The following is a 20,032-nucleotide window of genomic DNA, read 5'->3' as shown; positions in this document are numbered from 1 at the left end:
CCTTTACTTTAATGGTCTCCCTTCTATTTATTTATTTTTAATTGGTGCACTGTAATTATACATAAAAGTGGGATTCTTTGTGAATATTTATACATGTGCAGAGCTTAATTTGGCTACTTCATTCCCTGGTTCCTTCCCTTTTTCTCCTTTCTCTCCTTCTCCCTCTCCGTTTCCCTAGATCTATTGTTTTCCCTTCTATTTTCGTGGTTTCCCCAGCCTTTTTAAAAATTTTTTATTTTTATACTTTAATTTTCTTTTTTATGTGGTGCTGAGGATGGAACCCAGACCTCGAACATGCTAGGTGAGCACTCTACTGCTGAGCCACAATTACAGCCCTCCCCAGCCTTTTTAAAAATTATTATTATTTTTTCTCTCTAGATTGTGCTTATGAGAGAACATATTCTGTTCTTGACTTTAATAAGTTTGTGGCTTATTTCAATTAGCATGATGTTCTCCAACCATTCATTTATCAGCAACTTAAATCATTTCATTCCTATTAGGGCTGAGCAGAACTCGTGTGTGTGTGTGTGTGTGTGTACACACGTTTATCCATTCATCTGTTCACAGATGCCTTGGGCTATTATGAATTGCACTACTATAGACACTGGAATGCATATATCATTAGAGTATATGACTTCAGTTCTTTTGGATAAATACCAAGTAGTAGAATAGAGCTGGGTCATATAGTGGTTCTATTCCTGGTCTTTTGAGTAACCTCCATACCAATTTCCACAGTGGATGTACTAATCTGTAGTCCCACCAACAATGTATAAGTGTTCTTTCTCCCCATATCCTCCAACTCTTTGTCAGTAATTATTGTTATTTGTATTCATGATGACTGCATTCTAATTGGAATAAGATGAAATCTCAGTTTTGATTTGCATCTCCCTAACCTTCTTACATGACCTCAGTAAATTTCGGAAGCTTAATTCTTCATTATCACAAGATGCTGTACTACAGTAGTTCTCGAGGTTTGATTTGAGTACCAGGAATGTCCTTGAACCAAACTTCGAGAACCTAGGAATGTCATCGTCACCTATGAAGTTACTAGAAATGCAAATTCTTGCAGCTTAAGCAAACTTACTGAATCAGACCTTAAGGTCTGGACCCAGCAATCTAAGCTTGAAAAGGCCTCCAGGTGAATTCAAGGGATACTATAATCTCAAACGAACTGATCTAGAGATCTAGGTTTAGAATATACATGTCCAGCTCCAATTCTGGAACCAGCCATTTTCTCCAAGAATCCCTAGCTCCTTTCAAGCATGAACTGTATTTAGAGAATATAGTCTAGGGCTAGGAAAACTCACTACCACTAGCATAATTTTAAAATATACATAAGAGTAGTGAGTAAAAGAACTGAGATAAGATCCTAAGTATCTTAATTGTAGGCCAGTCCTCTTTTCACTGTCTTTGAATGAAATACATCCATTTCCTTAGTAGCTAAAAGTATGGCCATCAGCTATCACTGGGACACACCTTGGAAAAGTCAGTCAATCCCTCTATGTTAGTACTCTTTTTATGTAAAATACAAATAACGCAATATATCCTATCTATCTGCTCTTAAAAACAGATTATAAAAGATTACATACAAAAGCACTCATGGTATTATAATAACTGATAGAAACTTAGAATATCCTTGGTTTACAAAGACTGACAATAGAAAACATTAAATCAGCATTAGGGGAACACAAGAAATGATAACAGTTAAAGAGTGAACTAAAAGACAGGCTTGTCTTATTATAAAATAGGTATTTTCTATGATTTTTTAAAATGTGGTCATCGTTCAAGGAGGGAGGTTAAACTGAAACACTAGAAACAGATTGAATTGTTAACCAATTTCACAAAACATAAAGATACCAATTCAGCCTTGTGAGCAATGAAATAATTTCCTGTAAACATGCTACTGAAATTGTTAGGGGATAAAAAACCTTCCTCAACACACAAAATACTCTAAAGTAATTTAAAAAGCAAACATGTTATTTTTAAAAATGCAAGCAATAACAGAATAACTTTTAACACAAATTAAGACAAATTTAAATTTAAGACAAATTAAATATATGGTCTCAAAATGTGGATAAATTAAGCACAAAATTCATGAGAGAAAAAGCTACCACTGGGGGAAAAAAAGTGAGGAGATTTGAATTACATTTACAAATGAAAATTCAAGATGTGAAAAAAACAACACTTGACATCACTAGTAATCAGAGAAATATAGATTCCACAAAATAAATTCTTTTACATTCATCAGATTTGTTTTTTTTTTAAATGAGGAAGTGAAGGAGGAAGAGAAAAATGCTAATATTAACCATTGTTAATATTAACAGTTGAAAGGGTGAGGAAAAATTGATGATTCTTCTTTTCAAAAGTTGGTGCATTTGAAGTAATTTATCATTCTGTAAGAAGTATATCAGTAAAAGTTATATAAAAGAGAAACCAAAAAAATAAAAATAAAAAATTTGAGTTTCCAAGTTTAGAATGTACTTGTTGCAAAGCCTAAAATCAGTTTCTAGAAAATAACTTCTCCACATCTCTCTAGTCAAAATTGTGTGACTGTGCAATTATGGTATACATACTATATTATATCCAAAGAGAAGCTATAAAGAAAGAAAAGCAATATCACAGCAGTTTAGCTGTCATACCAGGAGTTTTAGAGGATTCCAGCATGTTTATGGGATTCCCTAAAACCTAAACCTTCATTCTAAGGTATTACTGCCAAGAAAAAGAGGACAGGCTGCAGATGAGAAGTCCCAAATAAAAATCACAGCCAAGTCACTTAGAACATTGTGTGCACTTAGGTAAGTAATTCAATGTCTTTGTTTTCCTATTTGCAAAATGTGCACAATACCACTGTATTACTGTGAAGGTTAGAGAAATGTATGACCAGGGCCTACTTTAAATACTGGGAACCTAATTGGCACTTGCATGGTAGCTGCTACTATTGTTATTTGTTCTGGTTTAATATCATCACTCCATCAAAGAAAAAAAATATGTCCTCTATGACTGTGAAATGTACTCTCTAAATTGAATATATTTTTTAAAAGGAAGGAAGGAAGGGGAAATGGAGGAAAGAAATATGGAAAGAAAAGAAAAAGGGAAATGGAAAAAAGGAAGAAAGCCACAAACTAAGATCAACAATGGTCTTTAATGAACAGAAATGGCAAACAGTTATACTAACAACCCTATAGCTTAATATAACCCACTCATTAAACTGACATTGAACTTACCAATTAAGTATGATCAACTTGAAGCAAGATGAACTTTCTCCTATGCTGAGGTGTCCTCACAAAACTGTGGAATAAAACTTGCCTTTTCTATTTAAAGCCATTCCATTATTGCTAAAAAGTTGATCTGACAGGAAGGCAGCAAGCAGGGTTAGAAAGAGAAAAAAGAGGAGGATAAAGATGAAGAGAAAAACAACATGCAATTAAGGATCAAATCTCTTCACCCAATCCTCTCAGACTCCGTGTGCTCTGACCTGCAGCTGCTGGGAGCTGTCGTTGAGATTGTCTTCCCTCCGCCGGGCCTCCTCTAACATCTGTGCGCTCTTCTTTTTCTCCACCTGTTCCTTGTGCTTCAGATTTGCTACCTTCTTATTCTGGTCTTTCACTTGCCTATTGATAGAGGGAGAAAAATCAAGCTTTTTCATATATGTGCACAGAAAGAATATGCTATGTACAAATTTACACCAACAAAATCCAACAAAACTTCTTGGTGCAAGATTTTTTTCAAGAATTTTTTTTTCTTCATATGTGTGTGTGTGTACACACACACACACACACATATTTAGTTGCAGATGAACACAATACCTTTATTTATTTATCTTTATGTGGTGCTAAGGCTCGAACCCAGTGCCTCACATGCTCTAGGCAAGCACTCTACCACTGAGACTCAGCCACAAGCTGGATTTTTTTCAACAATTCCAAATTTTTCCCTATCAAAAATAATACACTGTATACAATGATGTTCCAGTTTTCCTCTAAGGAGAATATATTTCAGCACATACTTTATGAAGCATGACAAAATTATAAAACAAAAGAAAAGCATGAGAGGATCTGAAATGATAGAGAAACCGAGTCAACCATTTATGTTGAAAATAATGGAAGCAGTCTCCTTACATTGTCACACAGATATATTATTACGACTCATTTTAACAAAGGTTTTGAAATATAACTTGAATTTTACCATTATTAAATCAATATTTCAAGCATTCAAAATGGTATATATAATATACATGTATCTGAAAATAATGGCATCAAGATCTAAGAACTCAGCTTAAGAATTAGAATATTCTAAGGCTAGGACTATATAGCTCAGTGGCAGAGCACTTGCCTAGCATGTGTGAGGCACTGGGTACAATCCTTAGCATCACATAAAAATGAAACAAATAAAGGCATGCTACAAGTATAAAAAAATTTTTTTTAAAGAACATTCTATCTACTTCTGAAGCTTCCATTGTACCACTCTCATATTCCAATGACTATTATTACTCTATCCTCCACTGGTAAGAGTAATCTCTATGTTAAATTCTGGGTTTAAAATCTCCTTGTTTTTATTAAAGTTTTGCCACATATACATGGACCCTTCATTTATAGTTTGCCAATTTTTGAGTTTCATAAAATTTACCAATAAATTATTTTTTTCCTTTCAGTTTGTGTTTTGAGAGTGATACTTAGTTTTCTTAATCTCCTCAATTTTTTTCTGCAGTATAAAACAATGTATATGATAACTGTTTTAGCCCATTCCCAAGGTGATGGATAACTGAGTTGTTTCCATTTCTTGCTATTATAAACAATGCTGCTAGATACAATCTAATAGAACTATGCAAGTTTCTCTAGGATTTAGGTCTAAAATCTCAACTGCTTAGTCCATACAGTAGGTACAACTTATATTCGTTTCAAGGTTTTATTAACTTATACTCACTAGTAGGTCATAACAATGCTTGTTATATTTCTCCATATCCACTGACATTTGATATCATCAGACTTTGCAATTTTTCCTAATCTGATAAAAAATCGTATCTCAATATGGTTTTAAAATGCATGCTCCTGACTACTGAAGCTAAAAATATTCTCATATGGTATTTGGCCATTCCTGTTTCCACTTCTGTGACTTATATCTTTTGTCCATTGTTTAATTAAGACAAATTTTCTTTAATGACATACGATTACTTTATATATACACTGATAATTTTTTTAACTGTCACATGTTATGGACTATGTTCTTCCAAATTATGAATTATTTCTTTGATTGCTTTATGTTATCACTGCATTTACAGAATCTAAAAATTTTAATTGCTTCAAACATACCAATCTTCTCCTTTATAGAGTACAATTGTATGACAATTGTATGAATTCCAAATTCATAAAACTATTCCCCTAAAGATGTTACAACCTTGGTCTTTCACACTGAAGTCATTAACCCACCTGAAATTGAAGTTGAGTGGGCATTAAGTAAAGATGTAATTTCATTTTTTTGAGTATAGTGAAAGAATAAAATTTCATTTTTGTATGTATTAATAATGATTTGACTCAGCAATACTTCAAGCATTGTCACCTCTGTCATGTGTAAAGTTTTTATATACATGTGTGCCCATTCCGGGCTTTCTACTCTGATATGCTTGTATGTTTCTGAGCCAACTTTATGCAACTGTAAGTACTACAGCTTTATAAAAAGTCTCAATAAATAGCAAACCAAGACTCCCTGATTTTTCCTCTTTTTCAGAACTATTCAGGGCATTAATCCTCTGGTAGGTATTAACTGGGTGATAACTCTAAGCTAATAGCATGTGGATGGAGGAGGTGGGTCACTCTGGAGGCAAGCCTTTGGGGGATATGTTTTGTGTCTCTGTGTCTCTGTCTCTGTCTCTCTCTCTCCCTAGCTCATAAACTTTTCTTCCTCCAATTGTTCTTGTCAAGTCTTTTGGTTATGGTAGCAAAAAAGCTGACTAAACAAACACTGTGAAAAATCATATGTCAACAAGTTGGAAAATGCAAAAGAAATGGATAAATTTCTAGAGACGTACAACCTACCAAGACTGAATCAAGAAGAAATAGAAATAGATGTAAAAATCAATAATGAATACAGAAAAAGAAGCAGTAATTAAAAAAATTCTCAAGGGAAAAAAGCTCAGAACCGGAAGACTTCACACATGAACTCTACCAAACATTAAAGTAGAATAAATATTAAAAACAAAAAAAAGTAGAATAAATAATCAATCCTTCTCAAATTCTTTGAAAAAACTGAAGAGGAAAAATATTTCCAAACTTATTTTAAGAGGCTAGCATTGCCTCCATACCAAAGTCAAATAAGAGCAGAAGAAAAGAAAATCATAGCCCAATATATCCTGGTAAACACAGATGAAAATCCTCAACAAAATACTAGCAAACCTAATTCATTAGAATATTAAAAGGATCATTCACCATGAACAAGTGGGACTTATCTCTGGTAGGCAAGGATGATTCAACATACACAATCAATAAACAGGATATACTACATGAACAGAACGAAAGGTAAAAATTACATGATCCTCTGAAAAGACTGAGGAAAAAAAGCATTTGATAAAGCTAAACATCCTTTCATGATAAAAACTCTCAATAGATGGGCACAGTGGTACATGCCTGCGATCCCAGCAACTCAGGAGGCTGAGGCAAGAGAATCATGAGTTCAAAGCCAGTCTCAGCAACTTAGTGAGAACCTAAGAAACAGAGAGACCCACTTGCTAAATAAAAAATAACAAGGAGGGCTGGGGCTGGGGCACAATGGTAGAGTGCTTGCCTCACACATGTGAAGCACTGGGTTTAATCCTCAGCACCAAGTAAAAAATAAATGAATAAGTAAAGATATTGTGTCCTGGGCTGAGGATGTGGCTCAAGCAGTAGCACGCTCGCCTGGCATGCGTGCGGCCCGGGTTCGATCCTCAGCACCACATACAAACAAAGATGTTGTGTCCGCCAAGAACTAAAAAAAATAAATAAATATTAAAATAAAAAAAAACAAAAGGTACTGTGTCAATCTACAACTAAAAATATTTAAAAAAAAAAAAAAGATATTGTGTCCTTCTATAGCTAAAAATAAATAAATAAATAGATAAATAAATAAATAGGATTGGGGATGGTTGTTAAACACCTCTGGGTTTAAGCCCCAGTAACAAAATAATAAAAAAAAAAATGAAAATTCTCAAATAAGGCATAGAAGTAATACACTTCAGTAAAATAAAGTCCATATATGACGAACCTATAGCTGACATCATACCCAAAGATGAAAAGCTGATATCTTTTCCTCTAAAATCAAGAACAAGAAAAGAGAGGCCAAAGCTGGGCATGGAGGTGTGCATCTGTAATTCTAGCAATTTAAGAGGCTGAGGCAGGAGAATCACAACTTAGATATCAACCTCAGCAACTGAAAGAGATTGTCTCAAATTAAATTTTTTTTAAAAAGAACTGAGGATGTAACTTAGTGGTAAAGCCCCCTGAGGTTCAACCCCTAGTACAAAAATGAAAAAGAAAAGCAAAACGTGTCCACTTTACCACTTCTACTTAATCAGTACTGCAAGTTCTCGCGAATTGGGTGAAAAAAAAAGAAATAAAAGGCATCCAAATTGGAAAACTTAGAAATTAAAGTGTATCAGTTTGCAGATGACAAAATCTTATATGTTAAAAACCCTAAAGACTCCATAAAATTATCAAAACTAATAAACAAAGTCAATCAAGTTGCAGAACATGAAATCAACATAAAAAATAAGTTACATTTCTATATAGTACACAATGATCTATCCAAAATAGACACGAACAATCTCATTTATAACAGCATCAAAGAGAGTAAAATACTTAGGAATAAATTTAACCAAAGAAGTGAAAGTCTGCATACTGAAATCTATAAGACATTGATGAAAGAAATTTTTCAAGATACAAATAGAAAGATAGTCCAAGTTCATGGGTTGGAAGAATTAATATTGTTAAATGTCTATACCACCCAAAGTTATCTATAGACTCAATACAATTCCTATCAAAATTCTAATGGCATTTCTCACAGAAACAGGAAAACAAACAAACAAAACCAACACTAAAGTTTATACAGAACCACAAAAGACCCTGAACAGCCAAAGCAGTCTTAAGTAAGAACAAAGCTAGAACCATCACACTTTCTGGTTTTCCCAACGATACTACAAATCTATAGTAATTAAAACACTGAAATACTGGCATAAAAATAGACACCATACACCACAGAACAGAATAGAGGGCACAGAAGTAAATCCATACATTTACAGTAACGTAATTTTTGACAAAGATGCCAGGAGGAACACATATGAGAGGATAGTCTCTTCAATAAATGGTTCAGGGAAAACTGAATATCTACATATAGAAGCATGAAACTGAACCTTTATCTCACAGTACAAACAAAAATCAACTCAAAATGGATTAAAGCATTTTTAAAACTAAGATCTGAAACTTCATAAAGAAAACATAGTAGAAGAAAGCTCCTTGATAATGGTTTGGGCAATGATTTTTTTTTTCCTTATATGACACCAAAAGCACAGAGAACAAAGCCAAAATCAGACAAATGGGATTATATCAAACTAAAAAATTTCTATATGGCAAAGCAAACAACAGAGTGAAGAGAGAGCCCATATAGATTAGGAAAACATACTTGCAAACCGTACTTCTGGTAAGGAGTTAATATCCAAAATACATAAGGGACTCAAAAGCACAAAACAAACAAACAAACAAAAACCCCTCAATTTAAAATGGACAAAGGATGCTGGCTGGGTGCAATGGTGCACATCCGTAGCCCCAGTCACTTGGGAAGCTGAGGTGGGAAGATGGCTTAAGCTAAGGAATTCAAGACCAGCCTGGGCAACACAAGATCCCATCAGCTCCCATCTGTTGGAATAGCTGTGATCAAAGACAAAAGATAACAAGTATTGGTGAGGTTATGGAGAAGAGAGAATCCTGGTACAGTGTTAATGGGAATTGGTACAGCCATTAGCGAAAACAGCATGAAAGTTCCTGAAAAACTATAAACAAAACTATGATATAATCCAGCAATCCCACTTCTGATATTTATTTGAAAGAACTAAAATGAGGATCTCAAAAGAGACATTTCTACTCCCATGTTTACAGCAATTTTATTCACCACAGTAAAGATCTGGAAACAACCTAGGTGTCATAAGAATGGATTAGGAAAATGTCAAATATACATATATAAGCAATGGAATATTATTCAGAGAAAGAAATCCTACCATTTATGAAAACATGGATAAACCTGCAGCACAGTATAAAATAGCCCAGACACAGAAGGACAAGTACTCTATGATCTCAGTTATATGTAGAATCTAAAAGAATTAAACTCATAGAAGGAGAGTAAAATGTGGTTGTCAGGGCCTGGGGAAGAGGAAAGATGTTGGTCAATGGGCACAAATTTTCAGTCACAAAAGTTTTGGGGATCAAATATACAATGTGGTACAACTAATACTATACAATACTTGAAAAAGTCAGGAAAGCTTAAGTGTCATAAACACACATATATACACACACAGAAAACAGTAGCTATGAGGCAATGTGTGATTTTAGCTTGACTGTGGTAATCTCTAACAGTGTATAGGCATATCAAAAGTTCACAGTGTACATCTTAACTATACACTAATCTTATTTGTCAACTATACCTCAATAAAGCTTGGGAAAATATTCAAGAGGGAATGGTGAATTAATGACATTAATTGTAATTCATTCTCAGATGAGAATGAATCAAAAGGTCCTATATAAGAATTCCACTTTTGGTCATCTGGAATATTTATATGATTTCAGTCACAGATAATGCAAGAAACTCAGACACCATTAGAACAAAATTTTTTAAGTAATATTTTATTTGCTTTCTCCTCACTCCATAATTTTCTGTGTTAATGTTTCTAATGTGCTAATAACCTCATATCAATTATATTAACTAATGAAATAAATAGGTTCAGATCTTTACACTAGAAAAGATGAAGATATAGAGCAAAAGTTTGCTTTCATCAAACAAATTGCTTTTCCCCAAAATTAAGTTTCTCATAATGATCACTTACTGCATACAAAGGTTTATTCTCTGTTTTAAGAGAGAAAAATATTTGAAATGGTACATAAATTCCTTTCACTTTGCATCTGTGAATTATTCCAGATGGTGCTGGCAATCCCTATCGCCTGTTGCACTAGGATGGTCATTTGGGACATTATGACACACAAGATAAGGAACCCAATTAAAATCACTTGACTATTTTCTGGTTACAAGTCAGATATTATGGGCTAAGCTTCTGATCCAAAGTCAATTTTATTTCTCAGCACTCTTAATTAGAATTATATCTGAAAGTAAATAATTTTTTAAATCCTAAATTTACCCCCTCCCAAGTCACAGAAATAGGTCATTGTATTTTTTAGTTATGTTTCAGAACAACTGAAGAAATTCATTGCTCTCATTTTACTCCACCTCTACACTCTCCATTTGTGTGTTATGTTTTTTTAAAAAAAAAGTTTAGCTGGGAATGGTGGCGCATGACTATAATCCCAGAAACTCGGGAGGCTTAGACTGGAGAATAGCAGGTTCAAGGCCTGTCTTGACAACTTAGTGAGGCCCTCAGCAACTCAGTGAGACCCTGTCTCAAAAAAATAAAAAGGGATGGGAATGTGATGCAGTGGGATACCCCATTGCCACCTCTGGTTAAATCCACAGTACCAAAATAAAATAAAATGATATTTATTTTGACCTTCGAAATATCTGGCATACAATTCTCATGACTACTTCCACTAATTCAAAAAAGGACATGATCCCAAATATAAGTGGGCATGCATGTATTAAAGAAAATTAAAAAGGAAAAAAATTTAGTATATTTTCTTGTTTGGATTTTCTATAGTGTCTATGTTTTCTATAACAGACAAAACATTTTTTTAAATTTTGTAGTTCTTTTTTAAAAAAATTTTTTTTAGTTGTAGATAGACACACTATCTTTATTTATTTATGTTTACGTGGTGCTGAGGATTGAACCCAGTGCCTCATACATACAAGGCAAGCACTCTACCTCTGAGCTATAGCCCCAGCCCTTAAAGTTATTCTTGAATAAGATACAGTTGCATCTCAAAACAGAGTATTTGCCCATATCAGACTACACAGAATGTAATACAGTATGACATATTTGTGGTCCCCTTATTATTTTTTTGGTCTTGACCTCTCCTAATCCCCTTCTTTTTATATTTTCATTCTCCCTGCTTTATCTTAGTTTTGCAGATATTTTATGTTTTTGTTCTATAGACAAAAGAATAACCATCAAGATAAAATAATTTTATCTAGTCAGACAACCAAGAATATTATAGAAAATTGTGAAAGAATTGAATCAATCCATTTCCCATTGTCTTTTACCTATCTCACCTTGTCCTGTGAAATTGTTCCTTGTGGTATATAGGTGCTCATTAAGTCCAGCAAATGTACAAAAGGAAACCAAGCATATCCTCTATACTGATTAATCTACTCAAAATAGAACTCCGAAGAATACAGTCTGTTTAAAGTTTGAAAACAATATAAGTAGATTTTTATAACAAGTTCATATGTAATTTAGCACAGGGAAATCAAGGGATAATGTTCAATGTTTGTAAATTTTATTAAATAAGAGGACACATCTATTTAAAAACTGTTTACTTGCTAAAGCCTTTCAAGTCAAAGCAAGTTTAACAGCCCAGCAGCATCAGCACTGGAAAGTTTTAGAAATGTAGAAACTTAGGCTTCCACCAAATCCATCAATTAACTAAATATGGACAAACTCCCATTCAATTTGCAAAACACCAAAGTTTGAGAGTTATTGATCTGAAGTATCTTACCAAATAATCACATTATCACCTATCTAAAATGCAATATCGCCTGGAAATGTTGATCTGTAAACCAAATGACTCAAATAAATAAATAAATATTGATCTGTGAACCAGATGACTCAAATAGATAGATAGATAGATAGATAGATAGATAAAAATAAAGGAAACTTCTCATACAACAGGCTATAAAATGGTGAGGGACCAGCACTTCTCACCTAAGAACTAGGACAAAAAGAAAAATATGCTTATTGTTAGGTCTGGAGTTACTCTGGCCTAAGGACCTAACACTTATAAAAACATGTTACATGAAATCATAAATTTTTAAAATTGTGTGAATTGCATATATATTGATAATCATATGGAACAATGCATATCAATAGCTTCCTTAAAAATAAACTCATTGAGATTGATTTTAAAAGTCTAATTGCTAATTACAGTATTATGATTTTACTCAGTTAATGAATTTCTCCCACAAAATAGTACTACTATTAAAAAAAACAAAAGATAACAAGTAAATACCTATTTTTGACAACTGCTAAGTTAAGAGGCAGAGCTGCATGCAGATTTCCACTCCAAGACCCCACATTCTGCATCTTTGGGTTCTATATATACCAAATAACACAATTAATATAACTCCCCACCTCCACACTTCAAGCAGATGAAGGGTGCTTGAAAATAGTCTGTCCAATATAATGCTGAATACTCAAACTCATATTTCAGATAAACAACTAATATTTTATTATAAGCAAATTCCAATATTTATATAACATACAAAAGATTATTCACTATTTATCTAAAATTCAATTTTAACTGGACACTCCATATTTTTATTTGCTACATCTGACAACTGTATAAAAAAATCTAATTTTGAAATACTTTTCGATAGATGACAGGTAGATCAGCCCAAGTCTTTTCTGTTTTCATACCTTTTTTACACCCAAAAAATCATTCAAAATAGTACACTGTTATCTCAGTAGCCATTAGCTAACATAAAATGTGGCTACACTTTCTTGTGTGGACTATTACAAAAACACTAGGAAATAATGTTATTTGAAAAAAAATTTAAAAAGAAAACACACTTTTATTTTTAGACTATGCTGACCAAGGTGATCTCAAATTATTCTCTTGCCTCAGCCTCTGAGTAGCTAGTATTGCAGGCATGAGGACATATATTTTTGCAGAACTGTTTAAGAAAGCAAAAGGCATGAAAAGTTATTTATTCCCTAGTGCTACTGTCACATTGAGTCAGCATCACTCTAAATAAAGAGTCTTTGTACTGAATGAAAAAGGTAGCCAGAGGAGGGCAAAGGAAGATAACTGAGGAAGAGGAGAACAAAATAAATCTATCCAAAATGGAAATGTATAATAGAAAAACTACAAGTGTTATAGCAAAAGTTATAGCAAAGTTAACAACAACAACAAAAAATAGGTTGTTAAAATAAACACTGAAGAATCTTGCCAAAGGTGACCTAATGAAGTCACCCAAAACATTCAATTCTATCTCAAAAACATCAATAAATTAAATTATATGCTATTGATGTTCTAAACTAGACTTGGGAAAGTCATAATTAAAATGGCAAAATGATTCTACATAGAAAAAAAAAATACTGCACCAAATTCTATTCTGGAACAAAGAGAGGCTTTAAACTTATCATGGTTAAGGTGATCTGTGCTGGCAGAAAAACTAAACCTATTTTATTGTGTTTTCCTTGGAAAATAAACTTATCTGGAAATAAGTACAGTTTGATATATTTACTGCATGGTAAAAGTTATTAAAATGAATCTAACATTATTACAATTAACATAATTTGTAGCTCAAGAGAATTGTGTACACCAAAGGCTTCCATGAACAAATTCTTCTGGAGTTTTTCGTAAGTTTCATTTAGAATGTGGGAGATCAAATCAGTCAAACAATAAGACAAAATATGAGACAAATAATAAAACTTTAAGACAATAAGACAAATGATAAAACTTTCCACTGAAAATATGAGTCAGCTCATAGCTTAAGTTAGAGACAAAAGTTCTCCAAACCAAGGCGAAGGATTCCATAATATTTTTCTACTGAAGCACAATTGTTTTCTGATTTCACCATAATTAGAATTACTTAGATAACTATGATATGTGGAGAAAATGTTTAGAGTAGAAAACGGGAAAGTCATTTTTAAGTGCTATATATGTGCTTGCTATTTTTACTGAAAACACTGTAAGATTTCTTCTATAATGAATAAAGCTTATTAAAAATGTAGATTCCATAAAAATTTACACAAAACAAAATAAATCTAAGTAAAAGGGCAGACTACTAATATAGATGAAAAAGGAACTTTTTAAAAAGAACATACAAGACACTAAGAGTTAAGAAACGTAAAAGAAGAAAAACCAAAACAAACTGAAAAGTGTGACCAAGGAGAGGTAACAGAAAAAAAGTCACATAAACTACACAAGAAGTTTACAGGAAGTAAGGGGGCCAACCAATAATATAAAAAACTCCAGAATCATCAAAGAGGCCCAAGACAAGATTAGTGAATTTGACATCATATTAGTAATTTTAGTATAGCAGTGAGATAAGAATCTAAATTAGATTGGTTTGGGAAATAAATAAGAAGTGTGAAAGTGAAGACAGCAAGAATAGAATCTTGATTCTTTCAAACATTGTTCAAGTAAATAAAAAAATGGAAAAGTAAGATAGTACAGTGAATTGAAGGGAAAAAAACCAAGGATGTAAAAAAGTAGTACACAACTTTATGTTCAGAATCATCAGTGGAAAGAAAGAGAATGGAAATAAGGAAACAAGGAGGATTTAATGTAAAAGGCAAGTTTTAAAAACTGATAAGAAGAAACAAATGAAAAAAATAGGAAGACTTAGCCTGGAACCGTATTCCCATCAAAATACAAGAAAGGTGAGTAAATTTTGAGACAGTTGATCACTTAAAACTCTATTTATTTTATAAAGTGGTTATCAGGTAAGAGAAAAGAGGACAGTATAAATCTGACTGAAGGACCCTTTATGAATTAGGTTTGGATAATTAATGACAAGAGGTTTCTTTTTTTTTTTTTTTACTCTGATTTACACTTCACATACACTGCTTATTTTTTTTAATTGTAGATAGACACAATACCTTTTTTTGTTTATTTATTTTTATGTGGTGCTGAGGATCAAACCCAGTGCCTCCCAGTGCTAGGCAAGCGCTCTACCACTGAGCCACAACCCTAGCCTTACACTTCTTATTTTCAAATGAGTCAAAAATAAGGGGACTTCTTCAGAAATAACAGTTAGGTTCTCAACTAAACACTGAGAAGACATTTCGGTGAACAGAAATGGGAAAGAAATTTTCCCAACAGAGCCTCAGCTTCATCTTCCACTTATAATACGAATTTTGCACCTCGAAAGGTAAGTGGAGTCCTAAAATATCATTGCAGATAAAATGTATCTTCTTTTGTCATTTTCTATTCATACACAGTTGAATAGAAATACACTTCAGAGGTCACATGGGATTGTAATGCAAACGTCATTATAGCCATCTTAGTTTGTGTAAATAAATATATCCTATGAAGTTTGCATGGTGATGAAATTACCTAATGATGCAGCTCTCAAATCGTGTCCCTTTGTGCTGGAAGTCAGTATGAACCAATAAGAACAGTACAGTATTTAAAAGAACCTGACATACATGACATCATGCTATAACATGATGGATCAAATAGCATTCCATTAAAAAGGCTGGAACTATCCTAAAGCTCCATTTGTTGACTGCTTACCTTGTGGCATATGCTACTCTAAGTCCTATTTGTATTGACTACATGTTAGTCAATTATCCCAATTTTACTGATAAGAAAACTGCAGATGAGATATCTAAGAAAATCCAAACAATTTGGGGCTACTTCATAGGTTAGAGTGCTTATAGTATAGAGTTTCAATGTTGAAATAAGAAGAGCTGGCTTCAAATCTACATATCATCCTTGGCTGACCCTGGAGAAATCTTATCCTCCAATCTTAGTTCCTCAGCAGAATAATAATCTGCCCCTCTGCCCCTACATAATCCATATGCTAGTCATGGGAATCCAAGGGGTGCTTTGAGAAACAAACAACAAATGTGTGGATGCATGTGCACAGACACACACACGCACACAATTTAATGATTATTAGTAGAGAATTGCTAGGTAAAATGCATATGGTACTAACAAATTCATTTCTTTTTTTTTTTTTTTACTTTTCAGGTTTTATTTTATTTTTATTCTAATTTTTTATCCATTACAGCAGAATACATTACAGTTCATATCACACATATAAAGAGAGCACATTTTTTCATATCTCTGGTTGTATACAAAGCATATCCACACCATTCATGTCTTCATACATGTATTTAGGGTAATGATATCCATCTCATTCAACCATCTTTTTTACCCCTAGGCTCCCTCTCTTCCCCTCCCACTCCTCTGCCCAATCTTGAGTTCATCTAATCCTCCATGCTCCCCCTCCCTCTCTCACCATGCAGAAAACTCAATGCAAAGTGGATCAAAATTAAACCAGAGACTGCATCTACTAGAAGAAAAAGTAGGCAGAAATCCCCATCATGTTGGATTAGGCCCCAGCTTCACTCATTAGACTCCTATAGTGGAAAAATTAAAATCAATAATCCATAAATGGGATGGATTGAACTAAAAAGCTTCTCAGCAAAAGAAACAATCAGTGAGGTGAGTAGAGAGCCTTCATCTTGGGAGCAAATTTTTACCACTCACACATCAGACAGAGCCCTAACCTCTAGGGTATATAGAGAACTCAGAAAACTAAACAACAAAAAAACAAATAGCCCAATCAATAAATGGACTAAGGAACTGAGTAGACACCTCTCAGAAGATGATATACAATCAATCAACACATATATTTTAAAAAGTTCTACATCTTTATCAATTAGAAAAATACAAATCAAAACAAATTCATTTTCTGAACTATCATAAATTCTCATGCTATAATTCACACTGCTGTGGCTCACATGAAAAATAACTTTAAAAATTCAGGTTTCTGACTATTTTAGGCAGCTTCTTCTACAGTTTGCTCACTAGTAAAAATGGGTAAGTTGTTAAATTAGCTTTGTACTTGTGTTTTTCAGCTTAAAATAGAAATAATTCCTATAACACTGCTGAGAAGATGAAGTGAAACAAATAATGTAAAACTTCTACCATAATGCCTTGAACACATATATATGCTGGGTTTTTTTTCCCAGTAATTCTATCATTTAGCAGAATCACGAAACAAAAGTGTAAAGTGTAAAAGTTGTATGTGTGTGCAAAGATTTCTCTTGGTAAAAAAAAACTTCAAAGATTCTTACATAAATCCATAGACTGTGTCAAATTTCTTTCTGTCATCCTTACTGTACTTCCCCCCGGCCCCATTCCTCAGGTGGCTCTTTACAGCTATAATTCTCTCAAACTCTGGTTGTCTGATTCTACTTTCACTATCTCAACTCCACCCCTGCCCCCTTTTTGCTACTGGGGTTGAACCCACCTAGGGGCGCTTTATCAGTCAGCTACACCCCTAGTCCTTTTATTTTTTTAAATTTGAGACAAGGTCTTGTTGAGGTTACCCATGAACTTGCAATCCTCTTGCCTCAGCCTCCCCAGTCACTGGGACTATAGGTACTGCCACCATGCCCAGATTCTCATTCTTTCAAAATATAAAAATTCGTATTCACTTTTAGTAAACATTATACTCAGACATTTTAAACACTCACAACCAGATTTCTAGACATTTTTTTCCTAGAATATGTTCTATCATTTTAGTGACCTGTTAGAATTGAAGCTAATGTTAGTAAACAAGGTTCAATTACATCATCTTTGTTTTTGTACAAACATACTGACCTTGAGGTGAGACTGAAGGAAACAGCAAATCCAGGATGAAATGTGAAAGAGAAAGTTAGAAAGAATTAATAAGGACAATATTCAGAAATATTAATCATGGACATAGACAAAACATAAAGCACAGGAATAAAGAACAGGACACACAGATACTGCATAGGCACTAAAAATTAGTAACTTCAGATTTTCACTCTCAAGAAGTACATTTTCTTATTAGATTACACCATCATACTTTAATCAATCTTTCTAAAGGAAGAAATTTTTGTCTAAAATTTATCATTTAATGGGACAGGAAAAAAAAAACAATTTCTTAACTACTAAGCAACATAAGAGGAAGTTAGCTACCCTCTTCTCATTTAAGTAGCTAGAACTGTCATTAAGTGATTTTACAACTTTAGTCAGCTCAGTTTTATATACTCCTACCTTATAACTGAGTACTCTTTTTGCTCCCCTTTCCATTAAGAGGATCCAATTTATCCAAAAGGAGAGGCAGAAAGACAATGACAGCTTCAGTTATTCTACAGAATACAGAACTCCCATTTACATGAGAGATTTTGAAATAATTTTCTCAAATGTTGCAAAAAATTTTTCCCTGATCACAATCAGTATTTCTCATTCCTAATAAAATCTTCAAATGGTGCAATCTAAAGGCAACAATGAACAAGAAAGACTCTGTAACACAAATTCATTTCTGACACATTGCTCAGCAGTGAGAGTTGCAAAGTTGTCATGCTTATTATTCCTACATAGCATGAATCCCCTACAGTTCATTATTGCCTTTCATAACAACAGGCAGTTTTCCTTTTGAAGAATTAATCAATTTCACTGAAATCAGTATTAACCTTCAAATATTTAAGACTTCTAATGGCCAGTGCCATCTGGATTGTCTTCATAATCCAAATTTTTACTTGAAGAATCAAAAACAAAAGGTTTATTTATTGAATGCAAGCACCATTTCAATTTTTACTTTGTTTTTAAAAATCTGGTATCTCATTTAAAAAGTCTAATTCATTTTCTAACTAAAACTAAAGTTTTTAAAAGTCACTATGAGAATTTTAAAAGGAGGGTAAGATTTATTATACCCACTATATAAAATGAAGAGATGAAAAACAAAAACAAATGACTTGCTCACAGTCACACTGCAGGTAACTGGCAGGCAGAGGATAAGAATGTGGGTATGCTGATGTCTCACCTGAAATTACTTTTATATGCTCTATGATACTTCTTCAGGAATATATACAAATCCAAGAATCTTTAACATATTTATCAGTGTCAAATACAAACAAGGTTCAAAGGCAAAAAGAGACCAATCACTAAGTAGATCATTTCTCTAAGGCTCTCTTTTTGTTGGTAATGATACAGAAAGAATAATTTTAGATAAATACTGATATTAACTGAAAGTTCCTACAGATGGTAAGGGTTTATGTAACACATGTAAAATCCATGGGGGAAGATTATTTTGAGTTTATTCCTGACAACAGCAAGCAACTTTAATCATAATTTAACCTATTTTATTGTTCATGAATCATATTTCATCTCAGTATCAAACTATAGCTCTTGGGGTATTCATTTAGGAGGAAAAAATCTGCACATGAAATAAATGTTTGTGATTCTAATGTTCACACTTTAAAGTATAAAATTAAGGAAGCCAATAAACACAATAAATCTCTATAGGTGCTGTGTCCACAAAGAACATTGGGAAGATGACCTAATAGAAATGAATATACAAAGCTGTGTAATTTTTTTTCTCCTATTAAATGAAATCAGTGAAATTGATCAAAGAGGAAGAAGAAACTAGCAACTTCCCCAGAAAGCAAGCTGAAGCAAGTGAGATCAGATAAAGAACCAGTCATGTTCAGCTGTAATACTTCAGCAACATTTTATGCCTTTTGAGGATTTTCATTTTTTTAAACACATCATTTTCTTTCAAGCAGAACACACATTGTATTATTATTCCTCTCAACCACCAGCAACCCCAGTTGTTTCCATTCTATGCCAGCAACATTAAGAACCTGTTCTTTGACATGAGGATCAAAGACACATAATCAAAAATTTTAAAGTAAGGAGACTTTTTCTTTCTTTTTTAAACCGGGAATGAAACATGGATGAACCTAAGTCATTGCATTAAGTGAAATAAACCAGACGTAAAAGGAGGAATAGTGAATAATTCTACTTACATGAGTTATCTATAGACAAACTCATGGAAACAAGAGAAAAATGGTGGTTGCCAGGGGAAAGGAGAAGGGAACATGGGAAATTAATGTTTAATAGTTAGAGTTTTTGTGTGGAAATATGAAAAAACTCTGAATTTGGATGGCTGTGATGGTTACAAAACCATGTGAATTTACCTA

At 33.2% G+C, this 20,032-nt stretch overlaps 1 protein-coding gene across 5 annotated transcripts in view; it reads right to left on the bottom strand.

Moving 5' to 3' along the window:
- Positions 1-20,032, bottom strand: part of Erc1 (ELKS/RAB6-interacting/CAST family member 1) — a 546,275-nt gene that overhangs the window by 297,466 nt on the left and 228,777 nt on the right. For all 5 annotated transcript variants that reach the window (XM_071610305.1, XM_027951274.3, XM_027951275.3 and 2 more), the window contains one exon: positions 3,476-3,611. In XM_071610305.1, the coding sequence (XP_071466406.1) occupies positions 3,476-3,611 (136 nt within the window). The remainder of the gene's footprint in view (positions 1-3,475; positions 3,612-20,032) is intronic.

Source organism: Marmota flaviventris, chromosome 3, assembly GCF_047511675.1.
Source record: "Marmota flaviventris isolate mMarFla1 chromosome 3, mMarFla1.hap1, whole genome shotgun sequence".
Classification (NCBI taxonomy): domain Eukaryota; kingdom Metazoa; phylum Chordata; class Mammalia; order Rodentia; family Sciuridae; genus Marmota; species Marmota flaviventris.
The sequence above is the reverse complement of the archived record's forward strand: the minus strand, read 5'-3'. Positions and strand labels throughout refer to the sequence as shown.